The 25,634-nt window shown below is 42.6% G+C and overlaps 1 protein-coding gene across 1 annotated transcript in view; it reads right to left on the reverse strand.

Annotated features, from left to right (window-relative positions):
- LOC308284797 (band 4.1-like protein 3) overlaps positions 1-25,634 on the reverse strand; it is an 85,304-nt gene that overhangs the window by 32,107 nt on the left and 27,563 nt on the right. The window contains exons 4-10 of the mRNA XM_080725524.1: positions 16,814-16,918; positions 16,209-16,251; positions 15,753-15,828; positions 10,925-11,143; positions 9,242-9,329; positions 6,735-6,779; positions 5,601-5,753 (exon numbers count right to left, since the gene is read on the reverse strand). Of these exons, the coding sequence (XP_080581650.1) occupies positions 5,601-5,753; positions 6,735-6,779; positions 9,242-9,329; positions 10,925-11,143; positions 15,753-15,828; positions 16,209-16,251; positions 16,814-16,918 (729 nt within the window). The remainder of the gene's footprint in view (positions 1-5,600; positions 5,754-6,734; positions 6,780-9,241; positions 9,330-10,924; positions 11,144-15,752; positions 15,829-16,208; positions 16,252-16,813; positions 16,919-25,634) is intronic.

Below are 25,634 nucleotides of genomic sequence, written 5' to 3' on the forward strand. Positions count from 1 at the left end.
ATATAGAGATGTCCATATATGGGCATAAATGAACAAGGACTGACAAACACTGAGATCTCCATATAACCTATGGGAATATAAGGGACGAGGACTGTCAGCTTGTAGACCTATTTTCTAAATATTGTTGTACATTAAAAACTTGAAATGGGTCGTTCTGCATAGTACTTGGGATTTGTTGATGTAAATGTTCACATAGAGTGTAATAATTGGTAAAACAAACTTTTGGCCTATTTGTGGAGATAAGCGACCAACGGTCGCTTATCTCCCGATTAGGGAGTCTTACTGGTATGAAAACCTCCACCGGCCGTCCGTCGGTCACACGTGCGGTCGACCGCACGTCACACGTGCGGTCGACGTGTGATGAGGTCACGATGAGTCATCTATGCCCAAATATAGATTTCTAGGTCAGATGGCCCATAGAGTTTGTGATGTCAAACCTAGCAACCCAATATAAACAAACCTGATGTCAGACCTGAAGTATCCTTTTATACCCATATATGGAGATACAGAGATCTCCATATATGGGCATATTAGAAAGCCCATATATGGGCATATACGGATGACATCAGGGATATCCATATATGGGCATAAAAGGGACAAGGGCTTACAGTTAAGAGATCTCCATATATGGGCATATCAGAAAGCCCATATATGTTCATATACTGATGACATCAGGAATATCCATATATGGGCATAAAAGGGACAAGGACTTACAGTTAAGAGATCTCCATATATGGGCATAAAGGGACAAGGACTGTTACAGTAGATATAGAGATGTCCATATATGGGCATAAATGAACAAGGACTGACAAACACTGAGATCTCCATATAACCTATGGGAATATAAGGGACGAGGACTGTCAGCTTGTAGACCTATTTTCTAAATATTGTTGTACATTAAAAACTTGAAATGGGTCGTTCTGCATAGTACTTGGGATTTGTTGATGTAAATGTTCACATAGAGTGTAATAATTGGTAAAACAAACTTTTGGCCTATTTGTGGAGATAAGCGACCAACGGTCGCTTATCTCCCGATTAGGGAGTCTTACTGGTATGAAAACCTCCACCGGCCGTCCGTCGGTCACACGTGCGGTCGACCGCACGTCACACGTGCGGTCGACGTGTGATGAGGTCACGATGAGTCATCTATGCCCAAATATAGATTTCTAGGTCAGATGGCCCATAGAGTTTGTGATGTCAAACCTAGCAACCCAATATAAACAAACCTGATGTCAGACCTGAAGTATCCTTTTATACCCATATATGTGTCCCAGCACCCCTGAGAGCCAGTCATCTCGGGGACTGTCATTATTCCCTGCAGCCAAAATGATTTTTTTTTTTTTTTTTGCTCTTTTTTTTTTTTATGCCACAACAGCATCTCATAATATCTAGGCTACATTTCACTTAAACGCCAGAGCTTAACTCTGCATGTAAATAAGACTTTTTTTAATTAATGTGAGAGATCGGTACATAATTCTGTTAGTGCTCCCAGTTTATATTAGCTAAAATGCTAACTAGCCAGCCTTTGTTAGCCGTTTGTAGCCAAATGCGGTAATATCGGGACTCCATTACTTAGCAATGCAACCCACAGTATTTATCCCATTAATTTAATGCCACGTGTGTTCCAAATGAACAATTATTAACCACGTAATGTATGATTTTGTGTATTATTATTTATTATTCTTCCGCCGTTCTTCCGCTGTTTCTTCTTCTACGCTGGTGAAATGATCCGTTCCTGCCTGGAGGCGTCTGTGACGTATGCGTTTGTCTTCTGTGAAGCTCCGGTGCGGAAGCTTCCTTTGTCACTGAGTTAGCTTAGCATTGAATAGATCAGTGTCGTCCTAAACTATCTAATTCTAACGTTCAGGGTGTTTGTTTTTTTGGACAATAAATTGACAGCCAAGAAAACATGGATGGAATGCAATCGTTCACTCGCCGTCGGAAAGTTGACTTTAGAGTAGACTATTCTGGTTGACTGGCTATGAGTGGCTAACGGCTAACGCTAGCTAGCGTTAGCTAGCGCTAGCTGCAGCGCTAGCTGCAGGCTATAAACAAATAAAACGTGACCCAACTCTATTGTTGCTCTCTTCTACAAGCTCACAACGCGAGGCGGTTAAGCCTGTAGATTGTGTTTTATTATCAGGTCAAATAATCCTTCTGACTGAAGTTACACAAACACTGATTATGCTACATTTAGCACAGTTAGCCCTGTTGCACACGTAATAAATTCACTTCAACCTCGTGTTGAGCAGTTAATCCTATTTGCTACGTACGTCTACAAAAACCTTCATATTTCAAAGATAACGTGCTTACTGAAGTCTCACAGATGTCACAGTATGGTACGCTCAAGCAGAATTACCCGTATCTTTCGTATTGTTTAATAAACTGCATTTTAATCCGATCAGATGCCATTTTCTGTTGTTTTTCAGCCATGCGACCCCATCGGTTGCGAGGTGTACTGCACTTAGATACATTAATACCTTTTTAAGGAAACGACGACCGATCGGATTAAAATGCTCCTCATTAAATAATACGATCATTACGGGACATTCTGCTGGAGCGTACCCTATGGTGACATCTGTGAGCCTTCACTAAGCAATTTATCTTTGTAATCTGACCGTTTGTGTAGACGTATGTAGCAAATTGGTTAAACTGCTTCACGGTTGGCGCACTGTAGCGTCTTTACATTTAGCCCAATAATGCTTGAGATGCTGTTGTGGCATTATCTTTTTAGAGAGCAATAACTAAAGTTTAAAACATACATAAACCACTTTAGCCCTATGTTATACCAAGGCTATTTGAAAATAGACGATCTACAAGCTCACAACGCATTGCGTTGCGACGCGTTGTGAGCTTGTAGATCTGCTATTTTCAAACATTTTGTACTTTTACTTTTGGTACTTTAAGTACATTTGGATACCAATACTTTTGTACTTTTACTCAAGTACATTTTTTATTCTGGACTTTTACTTGTAACAGAGTGATTCTACATTGCAGAATTGATACTTTACTTTATTATAAAATGTTGGTACTTTTTCCACCACTGTGTAAACGTTTGTGTTCTCATGCCAATAAAGCTTCTTTGAATTGAAGATTGAATTGAAGATTGCTCCCCATGTGGCGGAGTCAGGTCATTGCAGGTTAGAAATTTATTTAAAACTTGAATATCTCAAAAGTACTATTTCAGCATGGCATCATTCTATAAGCCATATCTTCAAAACTGTTGGGTCAATCTCCACAACCAATATATCATTTTGTAGCTATGATCCCCAGCTTTCAAATGAAATGAAAACATGAAAATGAAAAAAATTGCAATGACTGGCTCTCAGGGAGATTGGGACACATATGGAGATACAGAGATCTCCATATATGGGCATATTAGAAAGCCCATATATGGGCATATACGGATGACATCAGGGATATCCATATATGGGCATAAAAGGGACAAGGGCTTACAGTTAAGAGATCTCCATATATGGGCATATCAGAAAGCCCATATATGTTCATATACTGATGACATCAGGAATATCCATATATGGGCATAAAAGGGACAAGGACTTACAGTTAAGAGATCTCCATATATGGGCATAAAGGGACAAGGACTGTTACAGTAGATATAGAGATGTCCATATATGGGCATAAATGAACAAGGACTGACAAACACTGAGATCTCCATATAACCTATGGGAATATAAGGGACGAGGACTGTCAGCTTGTAGACCTATTTTCTAAATATTGTTGTACATTAAAAACTTGAAATGGGTCGTTCTGCATAGTACTTGGGATTTGTTGATGTAAATGTTCACATAGAGTGTAATAATTGGTAAAACAAACTTTTGGCCTATTTGTGGAGATAAGCGACCAACGGTCGCTTATCTCCCGATTAGGGAGTCTTACTGGTAACTACACACTAGTACACAGCATGACGTCACAGGATATCAGTATTTGAAGTGAGCACCGCTTACTTCACACCGGTGTGATTATTACTAGTAAGACGCCTCAGCGTGACGAGGTCGCGCCACAGTGATGTGGACATCAGGTAAGTGGACATCTGGGATCTCCATATATAAGGGATTTGTTCCCCTGGCATCACAGGGATCTCCATATCTCCATATATGGGCATAAAAGGGATTTGTTCCCCCCTGGTATCACAGGGATCTCTCTAACAGGGCATCATTAATATTGACTAGAAGCAAGCGTCTAGTCGGCGACCTGGCCAACTCGGAACAATGTAAATAGGGAATGAATGCCCCGCCCTTTAATGCAAACCCCATTATACCTGTTTTCATAGGACCCGTTTTGACCATCTGTCTGCCTGTGTCCATTTATGCCCATATATGGAGATATCTGTATCTGTCTGTCTGTCTGTCGGCGTCCATTTTATGTCCATATATGGAGATCACTGCAGTTATAGTTCTGGGTCCATTTTATGCCCATATATGGAGATATCTGTCTATCTGCGTCCATTTTATGCCCATATATGGAGTATCTGTCTGTGCCTCCAACTGTGTTGCAGACACAGTGCCGGTTCCCCCTTTAATGCAAACCTCATTATACCTGTTGTCATAGGACCCGTTTTGAACATCTGTTTGCCTGTGTCCATTTATGCCCATATATGGAGTATCTGTCTGTGCCTCCAACTGTGTTGCAGACACAGTGCCGGTTCCCCCTTTAATGCAAACCTCATTATACCTGTTGTCATAGGACCCGTTTTGAACATCTGTTTGCCTGTGTCCATTTATGCCCATATATGGAGATATCTGTATCTGTCTGTCTGCAATCCATTTTATGCCCATATATGGAGATCTTTGACCATCTGTTTGCCTCTGTCCATTTATGTCCATATATGGAGATATCTGTATCTGTCTGTCTGCAATCCATTTTATGCCCATATATGGGGGCATTCATTTTATGCCCATATATGGAGAACGCGCGTGCCCGTGGGACGAACGGTTCTCGAGATACGCGGATTACATACATACATACACAATCACAGAGATTTTTTGTTGACTCATGTGGCGTACGTTGATGTCAGAGCCTTTTATGAAGTGATGTCACAATGAGTCAGAGCTTTCGCCGATTTCCTCCGGAACAGCCTGATGTCAACAATCAACCCCGCATAAGGAGATTCCGAACGTTTCGCGCCGGTTCGGGAAAACCGCGCGTCGGGTCGGGTCGAGACCCGGCACTGCACTCCGTGCCGCGGCGGGGAACGCGCGTGCCAAATCTGAAGCCGGTGGGACGAACGGTTCTCGAGATACGCGGATTACAGACACACACACAGACAGACAGACAGACACACACGCAGAGACTTCTCGCATTTATAGATAGATGACATCAGGGAACTCCATATATGGGCATAAAAGGGATTCTGCTAGTGTGACATCACAGTGAAGCCAGAGTGTGATGTCAGAGCAGCAAACCCATCTGTTAAGAGTGGTTCCCCTGACATCACAGTGACATCAGAGCATGATGTCAGAGCGACAAACACATAGCCCGTAAAAATGTGTACACACGTCTACACGGATGGACAGACGGGCGCGGACAAGCTGGGCTCCATATGGTTAACCTGACAGCATGTTGTCCTGAGTGCCAATTACCTCGCCGGGGCGTATTTTGATGTAGAAGTTATTCCTCTTGTATGAGATCTTGAGGACCTTGGGCCAGGCGAACCTGTTGATCCGAAGCCTGTCTCTGTAGATGAGCAGGCCACTGGCACACACGCCCAGCATGATCTCTACACCCTCGGAGTCCTACGGAACACACACGCACACGCACACACACACACACACACACACACACACACACACACACACACACACACACAGGTGCACAAAGTTTGTGCAAACACAAACAAGATCAACAAACCCATTTATGTCATCTCACCTTGAGAATAATATCGTTAACATTCGGAAGAACCTCTGACCATAACATCCCTCTCCTTTGGCGCCAATCCGTAAAAGTAGGAATGTACAATATGAATATAAGTATACAGGAGCTAAAAGGGCAGCAGCATGAAGTATAATGGTTGTTTTATGCTTTGGCAAAAAAAGAAAAGTGTTATGCGAGTCATGTCGCTCGACAAAAATGACATGTTTTCACCCATGAAGTCAACACCTATTTTCAGTTGAAATGAACATTTTGTCAAGCAGCATTTCGTATGACACCTTCTCTCTGCAATATGATCCAGGCTGAAGCAAGCAGGTGCAGAGTGCGGTGACAGCCATGGAATGCTAATCTTCTCTACACAGATAATGGCTCAAGACGCATTGAGAGGCAACACACACAAACAATGAATTCTTGGGGAACGGATGGATGAAGCCAGGGAGTAACGAAATGAATGAGCTGGATTTATGCTTAGCCGCTTGCCGGTGTTGCACACTGAAAATAGGCGATGTAAAAAGCTCACAAACGCCGTCACTGTGCGACACTCCGCGAGCTTGCAAATCTGCTATTTTCGATGAGCGTGGCGACACCGCACACAGCAAAGCACATCAAGCCCTATGATGTTCACAAGGCGAAGATGGGCGATACAAAACTGCTTTCAGAGAGGGAAGCGAGGCTGGAAAGCAGCAACCGTTAAAAAATAAATAAATAAATGGAGTGGCGTGATGCAAACCATTGCAACGTTCACACTCACAGGTCGTCTCACTAAACCATGCACGAGGAGGAGAGGACACACACCAAGGAAACACACTCAGGTAGTGCACAGCGCATGGAATGCAGCCTCTTACCTCTCCCTTAGCTGGAGCCAAGCACTCAAAGAGACTCCCTACCAACTAGGCATTTAATGAAAGAGGAGAGAAGACGCATTACCTCAGAACGTTATAAACGTATATATATATAAGCGTTAACTAAACTCTGGCACTAAAATCATGCATCAACATTTGCTAGGTTCGACCGAAGCGGCGTCCTGAAAACAATACACTTTGTTTTTTGTCCAGGGAGTGTTGGTAAGAATCCCTGTCTCTGCATCCGAACGTCATCATACCCACGGCCGTTTCTCTGCAAGCCAACAATTGAGCCCTGCCAAAGTCTTTCTCGTCTGCCAATGCCTTCCTGCCGTCTCCCTCGTAACTTCCCCCACTGTCTGACTCAATAAAGAGAAACACAGAGGAGGTGGCAGTGCTGAGCCCAACGCTCAAAGCTTTAGAGATTTGTATCATTCAAATATGAATTTTCAAAAGAATAATTAATAGGAATCAAACGTGACACAGGCCAATACTAGAATAACATTGTTTTCATTCCACACACCCCCCCCCCCCCCCCCCCCCCTTCCAATGTAGTTGTTACGCCAATTCCCAATTCCCCTTGTACTGTAGTAGTCCCGCGTCACTACTGGTTGGCTAATTAGAGAGCGAGTCAAATAAACAAGCATGCATCTCCTCCGGTACACGTGCCGTCGCCAGTCTGCTTCTTTTTACCTGGCAGGGAGGCGTCTCACCGGGAGGACGTAACGCGTGCAGAGTAACATGCCATTCCTCCCAGTTGTCGCTCCCTCCTGAACGTGCACCTCCACCAACCAGTAGCAGTCGCCAGTGCAGCGACAGACACCCTCCCATGAACAACACAACAACAACAACCGGGGACACCGTGGAGGATTCAAACCCAGAGTCTCCACGGCGGCGGGCAGCAACTTTACAGCCTGCGCCACCCGAGCGCCTGAACAAAATGAAAAATCATCTTCCACGAAGCTCGGAAGTGTGAAAGACATGGCATTCGGGCAAGGAAGACTTTATTTTTCAGATCCAGCGTCATAGAAATAATATCCTCTCCACTATTATCCTCATCTAGTCGACGTTTGCAAATTTTCGCTGTCGGGCTGAGAATGTGTATCTCCATGTCCTTTTTATTCTTCCGCCGTGTGGCAGTGTCGCGCAAAAGTAGCAGAAATAGCCGATCTACTCTGTCTGCGGGTTTTATCCTAATTTAATGAATAGTATTAACAAGAGCTTGTAACTAAATAATAACTACTAACGATCCATTGTAATGCAGATTCTTTTCTTCCGGAACATGTACGTTTTGGACATGCAAGGTTTCTGCCCGACAGCGACAGCATTCGGGGAGGCAGCTGCACTCAGATGTCACTCGGGATTCTTCCCTCCCTCCCTGCCTCTCTGTCTTCGTCGCTGCTGCATGCGTTATAAAAGACACGATTGATCCCATCTTGCAGGCAGATAACAATTGACAAGGGACAACCCCCCCCCTCCTCTGTGGTAGTGGCAGCAGTGGTTCAGTGTGAGTGGTGTGTGCAGCTCAGCGGTGCCATGGGTTTAAAAAGCTGTAGTGTTAACTACGGTAGCAGTGACGTATCTGAAGCAGCGCTGTGCGGTGTATTTAGTGCAGGGTGCTGGTGACAAGAAGCATGGGTGCAGATCACATAGCAGAATGGAATGCTGTTAGTTTTGCAGCGTGCACAGTGAGTCTGTACACAATGTCACCACCATGTTTTCCATGTTTATTTTGGACTCATCACCCATGGAGACGGCTGGCAGTGCATTGTGACAACCATTAAAGCGTTTAATCACTGCTGGATTCAATCTCCCATCTAATCCGTTGCTTGTGGGAGGCAGAAAAATCTCTAATGAAGATTGAACTAGATACGTCTCTGATGTTCATATCCGTTTCCCATTGCGGACAGACATGTGTGTGAGAGTTCACTGTGCATGCCGACTGGTACTCCTCTGGAGATTGTACAGTATTGACTTCAGAGCGACCCACCGAAATCCATGTCGTCAAATAGAGTTGTTCCGATACCAGTATCGGAAAAGCTGCCGATACTGCCTAACATACTGGTATCGGTGAGTAAGGGAGTCTATGCCATTCCGATACCACATGATTTTTCATTTACAGTCATATTTTGGAGGTTTCAGTTGATGTTGCAAGACATGTTATATATTCGTATTGTACTATTCACGATATTAATTGCGGCAGCACAATTATTAATGGAATTCTGTTTTATTCCTAGATCTGTGGTTCACAAACATTTCAAGGACAACCATAACTCTTTGAGAGTGTACACAAATGCAGACTCTCAGAGTTACAGACCCTGTAAGGGTCAATTTAGAACCCCCTCAAGGAACACTGAGAACCCCTTTGAGAACCACTTGTCCTCGGTTAGTTTTAAATTACACACTGGTATCGGATGGGAATGGCAATCGGGAGGGGGAAACCTCTATCGGTACATCCATGTTGTCAAATGCTTATATTTCTGGGTTAAGGAGTCGCAGAGCGTTCTTGCCTTGGCGTGGTGGAGGTCGACTCCGTACATGGAAAGCTTCTTGGCGTTCTCCAGGAGATGCATCTCAGCCTCGGCCGGCGTCATCCCTCTGACAGGCACATGACACAACACAGGACACTCTCATCAGATCAACTAAGAACATTACTGTCTCATATCAGATCAGTAAAAACATACCACCCATCAGGAACGTCACAGAGGGTGATGACAGCAAGTGTGATGATACTGATTCCGATTAAATACAGAAAGAACAGAAAAGGTTTTGGCCATTGCCATGAAAATAAAACATCAGCTAATTATAACGTTTCCATTTCATTTTCTGTTTTGAAGCATGCTTTTGCATTCACTGAGTATGTGTGAAAGGATACATTTTTAGCATAGGTAGGTGGCTCTAGAGAAAATGGTTTCCCTAATCCTCCCAGCAGCATTAGAGCCAAGTGCCTTTTGTGCTACACAGAAGCATATCGAATTGCATACAAATCAATAGAAAACAACGGGAGAGTGGAGCTTTCATGAAAATGGTCTACAAGACGGCCAGATCCAAAAAGGACACAGCACAAATGTAATGTTTGTGGAGGTGCTGGGCTTTGCAGAACTGAGTGATCATGTTTAGTGATGATATTGGCTGGTAGTTCTTGTGCAGTTTTCAATAAGGGTCTATTTTTTGTTTGTTTTGTTTTATAACAACATAATATTAACCGCTAGTTCTTGTGCAGAAACAATGACTTTGAGCATTAATATTTGTTGTATGGTTACACTAGTGCAGCGATTCTCAAAAGGAAGAACTAGTGGGGTACCAAAAAATTCAATTTAGCTTATAAACAATTTATCTCACATTCATAACGTCTTAAGTTAAATCTGGAAACTGACATGCACGTTTCAAAAATCAATTATATGCCAATGCTCACTGTATCATTTTATGGACTTACCTATTTAAGTTTTGAACATGAAAGTCAAACAAAAGGAAAATCTATACAAGTGAGAAGTGATAGAAAAACAGACAGCCCAGTCACTCAAAAGGTAAAATAAATGGTAAATGGTGCATTTATATAGCGCTTTTATCCAAGGCGCTTTACATAGATTGTGCATTACAGTCACCCATTCACGCACACATTCATACGGAGGAAACCATGCAAGGCACCAACCTACTCACTGGGAGCAATTAGGGGTTCAGAGTCTTGCTCAAGGACTCTTCGACATTAACTCAGGGGGAGCCCGGATTCGAACTGGGGACCCTTCGTGCTCTAATAACGGTTTCTCTACCCCTGAGCTATGCCCCCCTAAAATGGAGGAAACAGCCTTCATTAAAATAAGGCGACTGCCAACATGTTCCAACCTCAAAGGATCTTCATCAGGGTGAGAGACGAAGACCTTTCGAGGTGGAAATAGACACCTGTTTCCTCCATTTTACCTTTGAGTGACCGGATCTGTTTTTCTCTCATGTTTGATGCCGTTCGATTCAAGAGCAGCACTGAAACATATAAATGAGCACCTGGTTTTGTTGCTTTCTCTGTCAATTGATAAGTGGTTGAAAACAAGAACAAAACTAAAACCTAAGATAGCAACACCAAACCTTTGTCAGCATCAGGAAGAATGTTTTGTGCTGGTGAAGGGGGTTGGTACGCTGGGTTAAGTTTGAGCACTGGTGAGTTATAATACAGCAACGACAACATCGACAACACTAACTTGTAGTTCTTGTGCAGCTCCATGACCTTCTCTTCCAGTTCTTTGGTCTGGTTGGGCGCAAAGCGTAGCTCGCTGATGTAGTCGATGCCGAGTTCCTCTGGGTCGTAGTCTCCCAGCTCCGACTGCACCGTGTAGGAGCCCAGCACCGTGTGGGTGGCGAAGGAGCACGGCAGCCGGCCCGACACCACGTCGTCTCTGAGCTGCAGACACAGGTAGTACCTGGGAGCACACACACACACACACACTTAGGGCTGTCACAATTATTACATAATCGTCTAATCGCAATTATTTCGTGATAATCACAATTGTTTGGTGATAATCGTCATAATCGTTAACATGTTGAAAAATGTTTATGTGTGTTCAAACATTTGAAAAATAGTGGAAATAGCCGATCGACAAGCTCACAACGCGTCGCGGCGTGTTGTGAGCTTGTAGATCGGCTATTTCCACTATCAATGTTCTTTTTTAAGTATAAAGTTGTCAAATATGTCAGTAATTTCTTTGTATAATTAGGTTATGTGTCGTATCTGCCATGTGCAACTTCAAAGCCTAAAAGCCAAACAGAAATGTAATTGTCAACGACAAAAACACAATTAAATCGTTAATCGCAATTATTTGAGAGAAAATTAATCGTCATGTAAAATGTCATAATCGTGACAGCCCTACACACACTACAGTGTCACACAAAATGATCAAAAGCAGCAGATCTACAAACTCGAAACACTGCGCGAAGCGACGCGTTTTGAACTTGTTATAATGACAGGCCCAAAACAGAGATGCTAGGATTAACATTGATAAAGGACCATGCTGCTCTTAATGCACTTTTAGCCATTACATACAAATCTTAATACTTTACAGTGCTGCTGTTGATTTGACAAAGAAAACCATTTATTTTTTTTAATTTTTGAATAATAATCACTAGGGATGGTCCGATCAGGTTTTTTGGAACCGATCACCGAGCACCGATCACAAAAGTTTGATCACCCGATACCGATCAATCACCGATCCGATCAAGTTATTATTTATATATTATTTATATGTTCTAAATGTTAATGTTTTAACTTTAATTAATTAATTCACTCATGAATTAATTTATATATTTGCCTTATAGTTATTTACCAGCATTACTATGTATTTATTATCATAGCAGTAACTAATTATTCCTTCAGCACTGTGGAAATCAATACCCCAAAATGGCCTCAAGTGGGCATACTGAACGGCTGGTTGATCGGATGCACCGATCGGATCGGTGAATTTACCTTTTGATCTAAACCACCGATTATCGCCGATCCATTGCCGATTGATCGGTAACATCTCTAATAATCACCAAATTATTAATGTTTTACTAAAGGTACTAAACCCACTTTAAAATGATCTTTGAATTTCATTTGTAAATTCACAGGCCTATTTTTGTCTAGATTTCTCAAAACATGTGAAAAGTTACGATAAGGAGAACTTTTAATTAAAAGTAACTTTGAAAATAAACAGAGAAATATTTGGGTCAGGTTGTCACCGCAGCATGTGCCAAAACAAATTTCATTTTATCAATTTCACGCTTGAGAAAAGAATGCTTATGGTTCAACTCTGACACTCTATCTTTTTCTTCCTAATTTGTCATTTTGATTTCCTGCATCACAAGTGGAACGATGAAAAAGACATGAGAGTAGAGAAGAGGCAGATCAGCCCCATGACATTGTGACAAGGTGTGTGACAACGTGGTCGCAACTGCCTAATTTATACTCCATCGCATGCCGGTGTTACTCGCCGAAAAAAACTGATTTTCAGGTTAACGATGTGTCGCGATGCAGCGTGTTGTTAGCTTCAGTGTTGATTTCGTTGACTATAACTATGACTAAAAATGTTTGTCGACTGTGTTTTTTTCACTGACGAAAACGAAATAAAAACGAAATAAAAACTAAGCTGTGATGACTAAAACCAAGACTAAATATATTGACAATTTCGTCCCAAAAATTAAAACTAGACTAAAACGTTAGGGAGGGACTAGTGGAGAAGAGAGTCATTTTATATTTGGTTGCTCTCAGGTTTTGCTTGCTGAAAATAGCAGATCTACAAGCTCACAACGCGTCGCAGTGCAACGCGTTGTGAGCTTGTAGATCTGAGCTTGTAGATCGGCTATTTTCAGCACGCAACCAAGTCATTACGAGTCATTACGATGCCATCAAGGCCTGCCAAAATACATTTCAGTTGACTAAATCAACTGTAGATTTAGTCGACTAAAATCCTATGATATTTAGTCGACTAAAATTAGACTAAAACTAATACTTTTCAGGTGACTAAATTATGACTGAAACTAAAAGACATTTTATTCAAAAGACTATGACTAAAACTAAATCAAAATTTGCTGTCAAAAACAACACTGGTTAGCTTTAAACTCAGTTTGTGCTTAAATGGCTTAAATGGCTGAGACACCGGTTGACCCTATAGTTGCCGTCCTAGATAAGAGCTGCTGGCTTAATGACCCATGATTCCAACCAGAGGGATTGTTACTTCAGGACGAATATTGATTGCAATCGGAGAGCTACATGCTACATGCCAGAACCGCATTGAGGAGAACTACCTCATTGACTTTCATAATAAGAAAATTAAAAACAAGATGTATCCTCTCGAACCTCATTGACCTCATTTAGAAATGTTCTGAATCATGTTATGCCATTTATTACGCCAGTAACATGATTGGGGGGAGTGTAAGTGCCTGTGGCACTTGTTTGTCTTAACTTTATTGTGAAACTTCCTGTAACTTTATTTTGGTACTTCCTGTCGCTGTTCAGAGCTCATAGGCTTTTGACACACCCTAACTCATTTCAAACACTGCACAGCTAGAGTGAGGCTAGAGGGGACAGGCAGCATGTTTTGAACTAGGCCCGGCAAGGTATGTTTGTCTGAAATATTCACTCAATTCACACTTCAATTCATTTAAGCATGGTTGAATCAGTCTGAGTGAAATGGTTCATTGTCTACAGCTCTACTACTGCTCGCTGCCTGTGGCAAATGCTGATCTGACTGACTTTGAAGTTTAAGGTGGCTTTTCCATTCATCCATGAGCACCCTTGGTTAGCGGACTAAGGTACATGATTGTTTGTTTTTGGGTTTCTTTGATTTGTTTTGGGAGTTAACTAATTAGATTTGTTTGGTACTTTGTTTTGAGTTTTGTTGCATTTTGTTTGTTTGTTTGCCTTTGTATTTGATTGTTTGCCATTTAAATGAAGTGAACTGAATCACTGCATTATCATTGATTTTATTGTTGAATCGAATATTGAAAAGTCATTGATTGAAATAGAGATTTTATTGTTTGCTGTGAGACCTTGAAATGATTTAATGATTATATGTGTAATTGTCTTATCTCTTCTAGTCTCCACCAGGTGTCAAATGAGGAAATAAAAACACCCGTTGAGACAATCCAGCTATGTCATTATTCACAAACCAAGGGCAGCTACAACCCATATGCAAACGCAAAACAATCTCCCGTACTCCCGCAGTTCGTTACACAGCAAAAATCCTCAGTGTTCGTCTAATCCTGAGAGTCTAAAAATGGATACGGGTCAAATGTTGTTTTTCTAAGGACTTTGCCGTGTATCCTTCATGGTGATTCTAGGTTCATAGGAATATTGTCTAGGAACTACAATTGTTTTGAATTTCAAGGAAGGTGTATGCATGAGGCCACAGACCGCAAAAATAAGTTCCAGACCCATAAGGATCCATTTGGACCCCTCGTGTCGTGGTACCTGGACCCGACGATGATAACCAGTGGGCTAGGAACTAGGCCATTCACGAATAGTGATTTTTAGTATTCGAATTATTCGACCCCAAAGTATTCGAATAGTCGAATATTCGACAGGACTGGCCAAACTGTCAAATATTAAGTAAGCGTTGCGAGGCGTTGTGAGCATGTAGATCTGCTATTTTCACAATATTTATCTGCGGAACCGAGTCACATTAAATGTAATACCTACAATTCCAAGTGTTTGTCAGGGTGGGGGTCCCCAGTTCAAATATGTTTATTTTGGGGGTCACGGCTTTGAGAAGCCCTGGTATAGAGCATTAACAAATTCATCCACCAGGGGCATTGACAACTAATTCTTATGACTTCCTATCTAGCCAAGCTTTATAAACTATATATTTTTTTAAAGAGAAAACAATAAACAACTTTGATATTCGAATATTCGAATATTTGGTGAATGCCCTACTAGGAACTACAGTGACACATTATACTCCTTTACTATCAGATATTTATACTATGATGAATTAGGAACAGACGCTTCTAGAGTTGCATCCATGTTTGGACAGTAAATCCTGATGTATATGCTACTCTCTGGAACCGGTTACCTGTCTGAAATATAAATATATAGAGACAAATCCACAAACCCACAATCATAACTGCGGTGCCAACAGCCACCGCTTCGCACCACGACACTCGTTGTTGTCGGGTGGAAACTTTGCAAGTCCAAAACCGTTTTGTATTTATCATTTTAAAAATGATTTAAACTAGTGAAAAAATAGCCGATCTACAAGTACACAACGCCTTGCATCACGAGGCGTTGTGGAGCTTGTAGATCTGCTATTTTCACTACTTTTGTGAAACACTTTTGGATGATGATGAAGTAGAGCTTTAATTGACCAAAAAACATACACATTTGAAACTTGGAGATACAAGGTTTCTGCCAGACAGTGACGATATATAAGATGGATACGAGAGGACGGAATGCGAGCGACCCCAGAGGGACAACGAGACATTCTACAGCCGACGCTGCAGAAAACAAAAGCAATTTGTATGTTGGCTGAGAGTGTCAATGCGTCTGCATGGTGTCACCTTGTGATGTCCTCGGACAGCTGGGAAGGGTCTGGAGGGTAGAACTTGACATTGAAAGCGAAGTTCCACGGGCCGGCTGGAAAGTCACAAAACATCAAATCAACAAGGGGAGAAAATGATCGTGACAAGTCGGTTTGTCTTGTATAAAGTGGTGGGCAAAGTACTGTTTCACTTAAGTAAAAGTATCAATAGTGCAATGTAGAAGTCCCATATTCCAAATTGACTTGAGTAAAAGTACAAAAGTATTGGTATCAAAATGTACTTAAATTAGCAAAACTAAGTGGAAGGTTTTCACGTTTTTCTTACATTTCATGTATAAAGGTCTTCTGAAAATAGCAGATCTACAAGCTCACAAATACTTTGCAAATTGGTTTGTCTTGTATATATAGATGTAACTAATTATAGACATACAGACTGATATACAAAGAGATGGATGGATATTATCTGATAACCTACTTCTGATCTGCTTCTTCAGCTCCTTGGCAGGATCCAGCCAATTCTGTAATGGACAACAGCGGACGAAAACCATTAATCACCTGGCCAGACATTAATATAATCCATTATGATGGTGAATCATTTCCCGGAAGCAGCTACCAGACTCTGCTCACTACGAGAGATGCATACAGATTACACAAAATTACATAAAATTAGCTTACCTGTATCTACGCTCACAATGCTCACAATGTCTGTTTTCGATTTGATCCACTATAAAAATTAAAGTAACAATAGACAACTTCTGCCACTAGATGTCAGACTTTAGTAACACCTCTATCTATTAAAGGCAGCAATGGCAACAGCCATGGCTGCCTTATAAGAATATATTTGGGGTAAAAGTTACCCAAACGCAACGAAAACAGATGGCCAACAGCGGCCGTCAGCTTATGGCTTAAACAAAACACACATTTACGGTCCTATCTATCAATTGACGGTCCAATAAAAAGGGGGACTGCCCATAAGTCTGAAAGCTCACAATCTGCATTTTTAAAGCAATATTTCTAATCCACTTTAAAAGCTCTGTGGATGTGGATGTCTGTGGATTTGTATGGTTAGTTAAACATTACCTTTTGGTTCTCAACATCTCTGTGTGTGATGCCAAAGTAGTCCTTCTCCAGTAGGTTGAGGTGATCGCATACTTTGTCAAACAACACTTGTCCCTTGGCTCGTTTCTGGGAACAGAAAACACGCACACTTATGAGGGGTCAAATGACAAGACTGCGAGTCATGCTGGACATGACCGGCATCCTTCCATTTATGACGGAGGGACTTGTTATAGCCTTGATTTGTCCTGAGTGCGCAGACTTTCAATCTCAGCACAAAAAGAAAGGAAACTTGAATTCGGTCCATTATACCTCCCCTTTAATAATACCAAATTGTATTGTGTTTTATATCATTTTTATCGTTTATTCGTCACCTTTACAACGAGGTACAGCTTGTAAGTGCGGCGGAGAGAGTCGCAGCCTCAGCCTTGAAGCCTCAAAAGTCTAGTATCTCCCTCGTTCCATAGGGATATCCCTTTGGAGTGATGGTTAAGATATTGGACTTTCACGTGGGAGGCCCGGGTTCGAAGCCCAGGTGGGGAAGTCCGATTCACCTCCGTTACATAAGCATCGGGCATTTCGAGGCATGAAGTACACAGCCAAACATGTGGGTAGCGCCGACCAATATTTTGCCAAAATGGCTTGCATACTGTTCTGCTGGCATTTACTCTCGTTTTGGGCTTCCCTGACACTGAGCTTAACATTAACAAAGTGTAAAAATATGTGTTGTTTTTTTCTTTTCCTTATTACTGTGGGAGAGTGCAGTCATTCAATACTCCAAGCAACAAAGGTGAACACCAAAAGAACAGTATTGCAGGCCTGCCAGGACATTTTGACCATTTTAGGAGGGGCACTACCCACACGTTTGGCTGTGTTGCTCATTCCACGAATACAAATCAACAATAACAATGATATCAAACACAATATATATTGTTATTATTAACTCATTGCATGCCAGGCCCGATAGTCCCGAGATTATTTCAATGTCTTTCCCTGCCAGGCCCGATAGTCCCGAGAATTTCCGCCATTTTGAAAAAAAATGTTTTTTCAAAAAAAAAATTTGACCCCAAAAAATGTAGTAGGCATGATAGAAATCGCGAAATTGCATATTTAACCCCCATAGCAACCCCATCTATCAAACATGGCAGCCATCTTTGTTTACATTTTAGGAAAACATAATGGCTTCTATCTCATGAATGCCTGAACGGATTTCCATTCGGATTTTTTTGTTTGAAAGCTGTGAGCAATGTGGACACACGTGGTGCATTATCTAGGCATGGGTGTGCATGATCCGAGCACTATGAATTACATGGAAGTCTATGGAGACTGGAGGCATGGTAGAGTACGAAGGTATTGTTAAATGGCGGGGAATGTGTTAAAGGAGAGATATAATGGACCGAAGTCAAGTTTCCTTTATTTTTGTGCTGTGTTTATTTCGGCAAGATTGTGTGAAGATAGTTGACATGTACACATGATGTGCGATGTATATACAGAAAACGTAACTTAAAAGAACTAAAAATGATTATTGCATATCTGGATATCTCAGTGGGACTTCATCACAGTACTGAATGTAGGACATTTCCCAAGCCGAATCCAGAGGAGTGTTTTGGGAGTAATAACCACGTGAACCTTAGCAACCCAATTCTGGGGCCAAAATCCAGCAAAAATAGGTGATCTACAAGCTGACAACATGTTGCGAGTCTAGTATAGACCCCTGTGCAGTGTTAATTTTGTCGACTTGAAGACTAAAAGATTTTGATATTTCGTTGATAAAACTAAGACTATTATGTGTGTTATTCAAAAGACTAATAAGACTAAATCTAAGTCTAAGAATAATGGCTGTAAACAAATACATATTTTATCTTTACATTTGAGAATGGCACTTATCTGTCCTTTTCAAATCTTGAGAGTATATCAGACAGTGTCAGACGTGTGTTATTCAAAAGATTAAGACTAAATCAAAATTTGATGAAAAAATTAACACTGCCCCTGTGGGACTCCAGTCAACTAAGTATGTAGCGTTTAAAGTGATTAAAATGCCTTGTTGCCGAGCCCTGCCTCTCTAACATTTTACGACTGACCGCTAGCCCCCTTGGGGACTGCCCATAAGTCCGAAGGTTCATTAGTCAGAATTTAGTAAGGGTTACTGAGGTTAAGGTTACGGTTAGGGTTAGAGTTAAGCATAGTATTCTTAACAAATTCGGACTAATGAAACTTCGGACTAATGAACCTTCCGACCAATGCCATGGCACCGCTCCCTTGAACTTCCTGAGCCTCGATCGCCATCGAGGCTTTCACTCAGCTCCGGTCAACTAATACCACGCCTCGGACTGAGCTGCAGGTGTCGTATACACACACACACACACACAGACACACACACACTGACAAACTCACACTCACACACACACATACACCGACACAAACTCAAACACACAGACACACAGCGTTGGTCTCCCCAGAGGAGGTGGCGACTGGAGTCCGCTGTCACATTTGGCTTTTACTGTGGAGGTTATTTTTTACCCACTCCTCCATTGCTTCACAGAGGCAGCAGGGTGACTCAGAACACACTCAGCAGCCTTGGAGAGCCACAGACAGGGGTGTCGCACCACATTCTGGGCCCTGGGTACAAGGATTCACTGCGGGCCCCCCATGAACGCATTATTTTGTACTTTAACTATTGAAAAATAGCAGATATACAAGCTCACAGCGCCGCGCTGCGAGCTTGTAGGTCTGCTATTTTTGAAAAATCGTGAAAAGTTGTGCAAGTCATTGAATATTTCAAATCCTTTTGAGTTTTTTTTGAAAAACCAATGTTTCTTTGTCAGTGGTGCTCAAACCTTTTCATGTGAAGGACCCCCAAAATGATATGTATTTGGCCACGGACCCCCATCTCAAAATATTTAGTTCCAGGGACCCCCCAGAAGCAAAAATTGAGTTACAAATGGTTGCTTAAAAAATACATTCAAAGATTTGCACACATTTTCACGACTTTTCAAAAATAGCAGATCTACAAGCTCGCGGCGCGGCACTCGGTGCCGCGCTGTGAGCTTGCATATCTGCTATTTTTCAATAGCTAAAGTATTAAATAATTAAGGCCACCTCCACCTTGGGCCCTAGTAACTCAGCCCCACCCCCCCCCCCCCCCCCCCCCCTTGTGACACCCCTGACCACAGACACACTCCCTCTCCATCTCTCAACACAAGCACAGACTACATGCATGCACGTGACATTTTAAGAGACTTGATTTATAGGCGACTTGGTGGCGTAAGGATGCCTGCCGCTCACCGAACATAGCGGGGTCGACCGCAAGCTCACATTTGTGGGCTATTTTGGTGAAAGAGGCATGGCGTTGTGAACATGGACATGCACGGACAGCACATTTCCTGACATACGGCTCAAATGCATAATGCTTTTCATGAGCGTCGATCTGACGGGCTAGAGCGTACACTGTACAGTAATGACAGAAATGACTGCAATAAAGCAGAAAGCCCACGACACTCCAGATTAAATAAAAGTCTGTAAGGTGCACGGCTCGATAATGACATGAAAGTGAGGAAATAGCCAGCACACACGGAATGTCATTTTCAAATGTTTTTATTAGGTTTATTTACCTCTCACGGACAGTTATAACGGACGCGTTTCGACCAACAGGTCGTTGACAACGCTGAGGAAGACCTGTTGGTTGAAACGTGTCCGTTGATCTGTCCGTGAGAGGTAAATAAACCATTCACTGTGTGCTGGCTATTTCCTCACATTAGAGTGTACTGTATGAAATGGTCTGCAGCAGTCAGATCATTAGTGGTGAGGGGACAGCTCTCAGGGAACCAGCATGGTTGCGTCAGAATGGTGCTGTGTGACAGTGGTGTCGTCTCAACAACTCTGAGCCCCAGCACTGCTGTCAGAGATCCATCAGGAACTGCTGGGGCGCCACTGCCTGGAGCCTCAGCCGGCTACTAGTCCACTGACCATTATCATTGTTGTCGGGTGGAAACCTTGTATGTCCAAAAAAACGTTCATTTTAAAAACGATTTAATATAGTGAAAATAGCCGATCTACGCCTCGCGCCGTGAGGCGTTGTGCGCTTGTAGATCGGCTATTTTCACCAGTTTTGTGCGACAGTCTTGTATGGTGAAGCAGGGCTTTACTTTACGAAAAAGAAAAAACATACGCATTTGAAACCTGGAGATACGAGGTTTCTGCCCGACAGTGACGGTGTGCTCGTTGTGAGTCCGAGTGCGAATCCATCTCCCTCGCATATGTCACGCACCTTTCTCTGTCCTCGGTCACCTATCTTTTTTTTCCCCTCCCAAGATTTATTTCTGGCATTTTTGTAAGGCTTTATTTCAGACAGGAGACTGTAGAGAGACAGGAAACCAAGGGCAGACAGAGAGAGAGGAGAGACGTGTGAGACGAGATTGGATTCAAACCCAGGTCCTCGTGCTGCTCACTAGGAGCATATGGTCTATTGGCTGAGCCAACGGGCCCCCCTACCAACGGCCATCTAAATAAAGCAAGAAAATGCCCCAAAAAAAAGAGGGCAGAAGCTGCTGCCGTTATGAAACCCTACATTGTGTTCTATTTGAGCACACACAGAAAGAACAGGTTTTATGTCAAACAATGTTGACTATGGCAACACATTTAAGCCCCTGATACACATAGCAATTTTTTCATCAATATCAACCAGCAACGACCAGAGGCGTCAATTGGGTATGGTCATTGGCAGCGTCAATGGATTCATCTTTTTGTGCCTTCACCCGTGCAAGACACCAGTCACATTGCCATACCTTATCAACAGGCATGAATTTATTTTAGGAAGCACATTTTATTTTTTTCCCCTTCAGCCAAGGTATGGCAACTGCCATACCCAATTGACGCCTCTGGTCGTTGCTGGTTGATATTGATGAAACAATTGCTACGTGTATCAGGGGCTTTAGTGTGGTGCGCTGTAGTGGAATTCATAACTTCACTTATTATTCTGTCTTATTATTCTATTCTGTCTGATATACACCTGTTTGTGCAACAGGTTGTCGGTCTAGCGTACATTTGACTAGAGTTAAAGTACATGCATCCACCTGCGTTTACTCGTATACACCCGCTTAAAATGTAGGCTGCAGCAACAGGAGGATGCTGTTGTTAGGGTAGGTTGTTAAAGTGGAGTAAATGCAGGCAGGTATCTGCATGCCCAGGGATGTGTTTAGGAATACAGAGAATGTTTTTAGCTCGTGGCTCTGGGGTGACTGTCTACATAAGAGTGTGTGTCTGTGTGTGCGAAGCTAAGCTCGCAAAACCGCTGGAGCAATCAACGCCTGATCTCTTGTGCAAACTGGCGGTATAGGCAACAGAAGTGCCTCCACCACTCACGTTTCATTACTTTTAAATTATTGAACTTTAATCATAGAACAAGCCACCAAGTCTGTGTCGGCCAAAAAATGTCTGTCCTTGAATCACTGCCCGGGGCATAACCCGGGGAGCGAAAGACTAAAATGGTCCCAGATTTGGGGTGTGAGCAGGGGAAGTTCTAGGCTTCTCTGGTAGTTCTATCAGACTCCTTGAGTGATAGACAGGGCTTCGTCAGACGTTCGCACCGGGCTTTGCGTGACGTTCGTGCCATCAACAAGGGTAACATCAAATGCAAAAGGGACGAAGCAGGGAAGAGGCTTAATTTGAAGAGGCTGAAGCCCGGAGGTCTCCGTCCTATCTGCAGTATCTATTATCTAGCCAAATCTATGTGTGTCTGTCTGTCTGTCTGTGTTTAAGTCGTAGTCCGTAGCCAATCAGAGAGGGGCAAGGGGTGACATCATAATATCATGGCATACTGTATATAAGGCTACAAACGGGTATTTATCCAGTTTATAAATAGGCGATCTCTTGACGTGAGCGGCCCGAGATCGGACGGGTATGGACGGGTAAGGATCCTTAGGGACGGGTGAGGAGAGGGGTAAGGATCTAGTTTTTATAATGGATGGAAATCAAAGAGCTCCGAGCAGACTGAAACCTTGCAGAAATTCATAGTCATACGTAGGCGACTGAAATCATAGATGACTGACGACGTCATCAGCTGGCCACATTAATATAAGTCCGAGATCCACATTTGAACCACGCCTTTCCCACATGGATCCCGAGATCTACATGACTGGATTTCTTTGAATCGTGTAGAGTACATGTTATCCATTACCATCTCTGGTATCATAAATACTCCTGCTGGCTTAGAACTGAGTTTTTACTTTGAGAACATTTCTGTCTCCCTATCGCCCACTCTCCTTTAAGAAAAACACATGAAAGTGGTGTCAGCCTGTCAGGGCATAAGTCCTAGGTGCCACCACCTCCAAAAAAAACTAACAAAAATGGAAATCAATGCCAATACTAACTGCACATCCCTGCCTCCACACTCCATAATCCCCGTCTAGTGATCAGTACGGCTGGGTGCTGTGGGAACTCACTCTCTCTCTCTCTCTCTCTCACCGTAAACAAATACAGAGATTGTGTGTCTGGCTAGAGAATTGCTTCCCACCGCCCCAAATGTTCTGAAATCTCCTGAAGGAGCTTCACGGTAGAGGCGGAGGGTTAATGGGTTCCAACAACAACACAATGAGTCATAATGTCAAAAAGAGAAATCTATGTGTTGCCTCGCGACAAAGCCATTTGTATGGGGTTTGAAAACGGCCATTCTCAGAGTAATCGTTTTGGGGAGATGGGTTGAGCATGCTCACCCCAAAACACTGCAACATGTTATTATTATTACCAGTGCTGGACAAAGTATATACTCATGTAAATACTCAAGCATTCGAAAGTACAAATATACAAAGTACATTTTTAGAAATTGTCAGAATTTCTACGAATTATTTTAAGAACTATTTTCACTGTCATTAAAATAGGGCTTAGAGGAGTAGTTCACCCTTCCTAGAAGTGTAGTCAAAAGTATAATATTTCTATTTGAAATGTAGCAGAGTGAAAGTCATCAGCTTGCAAAAAACAAAGACAAAAAAACAAATACTCAAAAAATGTACTTAAGAACAGTACCCAAGTAAATGTACAGAAGTGCCATTTCAAAACTTCACAAATCCTGCCATTGGCAAGACAGTAGATTTTCAGGGGATTTGAAGAACATTGAGCTTGTAGATCATCTGTTTTTACTATTTTGATGACCTTCTCTGACTTCGAAGTTTAAATTTACTTATGAAGGGGGATTCTGCCTTTTCAATGGGAATGGAATGGTTTCTTGCCAAAAATACGCTCCATTCTCCATAAAAATGAGAAAGGCAAAACAGGGAAAGAAACCTGCAAAAATGCATTTACAGGACATTTTCAGGAAAAGAGCAGTAAATACCGAAGAGTTGAAACAGCTGTACTTAGTTACTGTCCATCACTTGGTTATCGCCAGCTTATGGCTGATTTATACATGACTGCGCACCTCTGTAGCACCTCAAAGTGTGAATCAGACGTTGGGATGGGGCTGGGTGGTGATAATGCAGTATAGCACTATGCTGTGGGTGTTCAACTTCACAGTAATTTATGAGGGATGAAGAACACACACTCATATTAAAAGATAACCAGCTTAGTCTGCAAAAATAGCACACCCATTCTAACAAACTAATGGGGGATTTGTTTCACCCTCTCTTCCTCGCTCCATGCTCTGTGGTGCGATCATGTGCTGCATAAACAGCCTCTGATGCGAGCCAAAGAGAAACACAATTTCTCTGTCACTTGGAGTGATGATGAGAAACTTCCTGGTCGAGTTAACTTCCAGTTTCCTCCCGCTGGAGGAAAACGAGTTCAGCTCGAAATCGGCGAGGTCACGGAGATTAGACATGTTCATATCTTGACATTTTGGATTCATTTCAAATGGGACCGGGGGAGTGTGGGGATAGAGAAGAATGAAGGCTCTCTTACAAGAAAACAAGGATCAGCTAGGAGTCTATTCCGTGGTTTAACAAGGACCATAGTGCTTTGCAGCGTTCCATAATAACCTTAACCTTGCCTTAACTAGTGTCTGTAGCAGACAGGCAGACAGAGAGACCGACAGGTTGATAGATCGACGGACGGACAGAAAGACAGATGGATGGTCGAACAGACGAACGCCGCGGACAGACAGACAAATAGACGCTTATTGATCCCCGTGCCGTGGGGAGATCCAGGTGTCAAAACAGGTTGGGGCTTAGCGCTAAGCCATTCCACAAACTCGGCTAATTACTTCACAAAAGTAATTAGAGCTTGTTGATTTGCATCTCACATGAAAACATCATCTCTCGCCCCACCCTCGGCTTGGCTGAGAGTGTTAAGACTACCACTAAAAGTAAAGGCACCCAATCCACGTTGCCCATTATTCCAAGATATGTACTGTATATCCCTGGCGAAAGTTCACAGGCTGGATTCCAGGGACAGCCAACATGCCCGGCCACAGGTATGTGTCCTTGAACAAGACACTGAACATCTCCCAGCTCAGTCAACGGAAGATGTTCAAGTTGGCAGCATTAGCTAGTAAAAAGCCTTTAGCGTAACATGCAAATGAGGGGCGCTTTAGGCAAGAGACAGAACTGGCTCTACAGAGTACATTTATTCAACACTTCCTAATCAACAGGATGAAACTGGTTTCTTCTGGCTCACCCTAGTTAAACCGAACAAGAGATTGTTAGTTTTAGAGACGTGGGTGAGGCGAGGTTATCCTAGCCTGCTGTCAGAGGCCGTCGGGAAGCCTTGGCAAGAGGCATGGCCAAAGGATTAGATGCTGGTAGTAAACACACAGGTCAGGGTGATTCCTCTGGAGTCTTTCCTGTCCACACTCCTCACTGCATGTGCATCCTTATAGCACGCGCCTAGTAAACACATACTCAATAACAGACACTAA

This window comes from Nannobrachium achirus (assembly GCF_963921795.1).
Source record: "Nannobrachium achirus genome assembly, chromosome: 5".
In the NCBI taxonomy this organism is placed as follows: Eukaryota; Metazoa; Chordata; class Actinopteri; order Myctophiformes; family Myctophidae; genus Nannobrachium; species Nannobrachium achirus.